Source organism: Alosa sapidissima, chromosome 13 (genome assembly GCF_018492685.1).
Source record: "Alosa sapidissima isolate fAloSap1 chromosome 13, fAloSap1.pri, whole genome shotgun sequence".
Lineage (NCBI taxonomy): Eukaryota > Metazoa > Chordata > Actinopteri > Clupeiformes > Clupeidae > Alosa > Alosa sapidissima.
Window position 1 is genome coordinate 20,237,853 of NC_055969.1, and position 5,000 is coordinate 20,242,852.

Below are 5,000 nucleotides of genomic sequence, written 5' to 3' on the forward strand. Positions count from 1 at the left end.
TTGTCTGTTGATGCTTTATGTCCTACATGTATATCTACATGTATGTAGGTTTTTGCACCTTCACCATGACACTCAGGGCCAGATGTACGTAAATTTGCGAACGTAGCGTTATCAGCGCCATAGACACACCGCAGATTGCGAGCGCTGTCAGACCCAAGTTTCCGTCGTATTTATCAATCGTTCAATCCTTAGTGTAAACTGCGCCTTTCTCTGCCCTTCTCCGCCCATAAACGCAATTTACGAACGTCCACAACTGAATGGCAGCGCCTTCAAGCGCAGTTGAATGAAGTTAACTGATGACAACATTAAAAAGAATCAAACGTTTAGCGATCATGAAATAATACCATACATGATAAGATGTCAACAAGCAGGGAGATAATGAAGATCAGTAGTTCTACTCAAACTACTTGTGCACGTAGGCTATGGAAGATTGGTCAAATCTAGCAAGTAGGAAAGTTTAAGTGAATGACGTGAAAGTGAAAGTAAGACATGCGAAAGGCCAACGAAAATTAAGGTTGCTTTTGGTAGTACAAATACTTTCACCACAAAAACTGGTGTTCTAAATAGCGATTCTGTTGTCTTTGAAAGGTTCTCTTATTGACGCATTGAACTGCAATGTGGATTAACACCTGTTTTTACAAGGCGGAAGTATTTAGGCGCAGAATAGACGTGCGCTTTCAGGAGCAGTCTTTGTACATACCGCGGAATACATAACTAGGCGCTCTTTACTCTTCCCCTCCCATCTTTTTACGCTAAACTCCCACTTTCCCCTGGATCCTCCCATGAATGCATATGCATGACATGACAATCGCAATCTGCCACTTTCAGCTCCCGCGACAGGCAGTTTGTGCTTTTACATCATTGCGGCCTATTTGTACATACCTCGCAATGATTTTACACGCACATTGCGAAACAAATACGCCTGAAATGGGCGCAAAAGCGTTAGTACATCTGGCCCTCACTCTCTTGAGCACCTCACCATGCACACAGAACTACAGGCCAGTCCCGGCCCCTGCAAGCGTCTCATGCTTGATCACCCTCAAGCACACTGTGGATTTTTTTAATTTAATTTATATAGTATATTTAGTATTTAGTTTTGTTAGTTTTAGTTTAGATCTCCTACTGTCTCTATTGTACAGTGGAGTTTTGTTATATGTTTATACTTATACTTACCATTTCTGCTGTAAGTGCATGTTGTGTGTGATGTCTGTATGCTACTGAGACCTTGAATTTCCCCTTGGGGATCAATAAAGTATCTATCTATCTATCTATCTATCTATCTATCTATCTATCTATCTATCTATTGTTTCTGTCCTTTGTATGCTGTCCTCCTATACTTAAATGAGCTGCCCACAAACTGACAAATAAAGTTCTATCAGGCCCCAGCTGTGGCGCAACTGGCTGGGGCACCTGCACCGTACGCCGGCGACCCGGGTTCGATTCCCGCCCCGTGGTCCTTTCCGGATCCCACCCATAATCTCTCTCCCATTCGCTTCCTGTCACTCTCCACTGTCCTATCATTAAAGGCATAAAAAGCCCCAAAAAATATATATTAAAAAAATTAAGTTGTATCGTATCGTAAACACCTATCCAAGTCAGTGTTTGACATTTCCCTGTAGCTGTTTTAGGATAGACAGATACTTTATTTATCCCCAAGGGGAAATTCAAGAATAATAAATAATAACAGCAAATGAATGATTATACACATTTGGTACAGCTTCACGACTGGTAACTAGGGTTTAAAAGGATTTTTTTCCCACAGAGTTTTGAAGTTTGAGTTTTGACGTCACACTGACCAGAACGCTAGCCAGGCACATGGCTTCCCAGAGCAGGACAGAGGTGAGGAGTGTTGTTCCAGGATCCAGGAGAGACAATCTGTGTACACAGGTTCCTCCTGAGCACTTCCCCAGAAGAACACAAGCCAATTCCTTTCATGTACCCTGTGTGTGTGTGTGTGAGAGAGAGAGAGAGAGAGAGAGAGAGAGAGAGAGAGAGAGAGAGAGAGAGAGTGTGTGTGTGTGTGTGATAGAGAGAGAAAGAGAGAAAGAGAGAGAGAGAGAGAGAGAGAGAGAGAGAGAGAGTGTGTGTGTGTGTGTGTGTGTGTGTGTGTGTGTGATGATGATGATGATGATGATGATCTAACAGCAGTGTCTTGGATGGATCAGCTGACTGTCTCTGAAGTGGACCAGTCATGCTGCGTCACTTTGTGTTTGTCTGTGTATCTCCTCCATTCTCTCATTCATAAAGCAGAGTACTTTTTTTTCTCCCAGGATTCCTTACCTGGGTCCTTTCCATCAAATGTCTTTGTAATGGTCAAGCTGCTACATTTAAAAACAGAATTTTAAGTTTAAACCAAACATATCCTTAACTACCTCTAATGAGGTCTAGCAAACTCTGAAGTGATGAAGACCCCAGACAGCCATGGGTACAAGACACTCATCAGAGTCTGTGAGTTTAATTCTGATACTGATGACTTATTCTTAATTTTATTTTATTACTTTTTATTTTATATTTTAACCCTATTTGGCTTTTATCCAACTGTTTTGTATTTGTAACATTGCTTCTCTTCCTTTGCTCTGCACCTCTTGATTTTTTTTTTTTATTAACTCCTTGCTCCTCAAATGTTTATGCTGTTTCACAGAACACAGAGACACACTGATTGACCATTGTCTCGTCCAGCTTTTACCGTCCTCGTGAATTGGGCCTACAGTATAAAAACATCATGCTGAAATAAATGTTGTTTCTTCACAGAATCATTCAGACAGTAACATAACAGTTAAGAGAGTAAATGCACTACGCTTCCCATTTAGCTTGTCTGAGCAAGAGATGACGATTGCCGTCCACTGAATTGCCTTTCAAGCAGAACAGGCCCCTCTGACTTTCCGTAGAGACCGCAGTGCGGCCTCGGCCACGCCCACTAACCGGTAAGGATGAGAGAGACGGGAGATACCCAGAGATGCTGAGCAAAAAGAGCATAATGCCTGTCGTGTTATCAGCTTTCCGGATTTTAGTATTTTTGGTATTATGGGCTACGTTATGGCCCACAATAGTAACTGGAAAAGCTTTGGGAGCGTCACCTTGCAAAACAAGTTCATATTTGCCTAATCATTATGAGGAAAGTACTCACAATCAGAGACGCACTTTGAGATTAATATAAAGTGATTAAATATTTCATCGACAAAACACGCTTGTTAAGAAGTGGGCCAATAGCTAAGTCGTAGTTTCAGTGATGAGAAAAGCCCATGTATGAGACAAAGGACAGGTGAACCAAAACAAAAGCGAGCAAAAGCCAAGGTGTTGCCCCCGTATACTGACGCAGAGTCAAAGATGCTTCTTCTTACTGACGCACGAGTAATTAAGATGCTGAATCATTCTCTACCTCTAAACAAAAACTCAATCAGACAGGGGAGTGGCCAGCAACTACACAACTGCATCAGTAATCAATCTGATTTACGAGCCGAGGTGCATTTCTCACGAACGGCAGGCCAGTGCAGCAGGAAGGGGTGCCGAGTATGGCTGATGGCCATCCGTTTGATTTGTGCTAGATTACCCGCAGATTGAGAGTTATCAAACAGGGAGGGGCTGTGTTGCTCCCTCCATCACTTCGCGCTAGAAAACAATGAGCCGGTGGCCGGCATATATCCAATCCAAAGTGAGAGTCCCCTGTGTCATGGACAGAGAACCCGCTTCTAAAACATGTTGCTGACACACAAACTAAAGCCGAGGTATGATGAAAACATAAACATTGTGGTGAAGAGATGCAAAACCAAAAACGCGAAAGATCTACAAGTAGGCTACTGTAGGGATAGTGTCAATCCACAGGGAACTGCAAACAGAATGATCTACATTAAGCACGGTGTGCTTGGCATCCCTATGACCAAACAAAAGCAGCGATTTACCTTACAACATGTTAGCCTGCGCACTCTTACCTTTCTCAATGTCCGCAATGGCACAGCGCAAATGCTCCTCGCTGATGATCTCCCCGACCACCACCAGCAGATAAAATCTGCTGTCATCAAAGCGATACGAGAGGTTCGATGGGGATGGGGAAGACATCTTCAAGGTGCTGCCGCATAAGGGCTCAGTAATGTCTGCGGATTCCACGAGCGTCGCCATCCTCTCGAGGCGCACGCACTCTCCCTCTCACTCACGCGCACAGCACACACACTCTCACACACTCTCCGCCTGTACGGTACAGCTGGAGAACGGATGCTGGTAAACGTACAGTAGAAGCTTCAGAAGGAGTGGCTCGCTCTTTTATACTGCCAGACACCGCGTGTCACTGAGTTCAGCGACACTCACGGAAAGGCGGTGTGCGTGCATTCGTTCGTCCTCTCGCAGATTGATGTCACGTCTAGCGAACCACATCTCCGGAAAGCCGTCAACATGTAAATGATTTCGCATATAAACACCAATCACATTCTGTTACTTCAAATTATACAGTGCCAAAGAGCAAGAAACTAAGTGGCATTGTGTCATAAGAATATATTTTGCATTGTGTTTTTGTTTTGAAATCTGAACACGACTGATTACTCAAGGTTATGAGACTGTATCAAATAAGATGTGAATAATCAACCCAACTGAAAGCAGCATGATCTCTGGCACTAGACAATGTAGGCAAAGCGGTTTTACTTCCAATTGTAAACAACAATGACAGGTGAAAGTCGTATTGGTGTTTCCATCCACAATTTCCAATTCCCAAGGTGAAATGGTCCCCTGCACAGCAATTGAACTGATAAATAAAACATCTCTCTCTCCAAATACACACACACAGGTCAGGGTTTAAATTGTATTATGAAATGCATCCATGAAACTCTCACTTTACAATAATAAAATTCCAGAAAATGCAATATGATTTTCAGAATAAATAGAATGTGATTAAATAAAAATGTAGAGTCAAGGAAAAGAAAATGATGGATTGTTAGATAACATATCTATCTATCTATCTATCTATATTTCTGTCTGTTTATGAATGTAATATATGTATGTGTATATGTATG

General features: G+C 42.5%; 1 protein-coding gene across 1 annotated transcript in view; it reads right to left on the reverse strand.

The window, feature by feature from the left end:
• Positions 1–4,234, reverse strand: part of map1b (microtubule-associated protein 1B) — a 38,222-nt gene extending 33,988 nt beyond the window's left edge. The window contains exon 1 of the mRNA XM_042059379.1: positions 3,930–4,234. Within this exon, the coding sequence (XP_041915313.1) occupies positions 3,930–4,116 (187 nt within the window). The 5' untranslated portion in view covers positions 4,117–4,234. The remainder of the gene's footprint in view (positions 1–3,929) is intronic.
• Between the last annotated feature and the right edge of the window lie 766 nt (positions 4,235–5,000).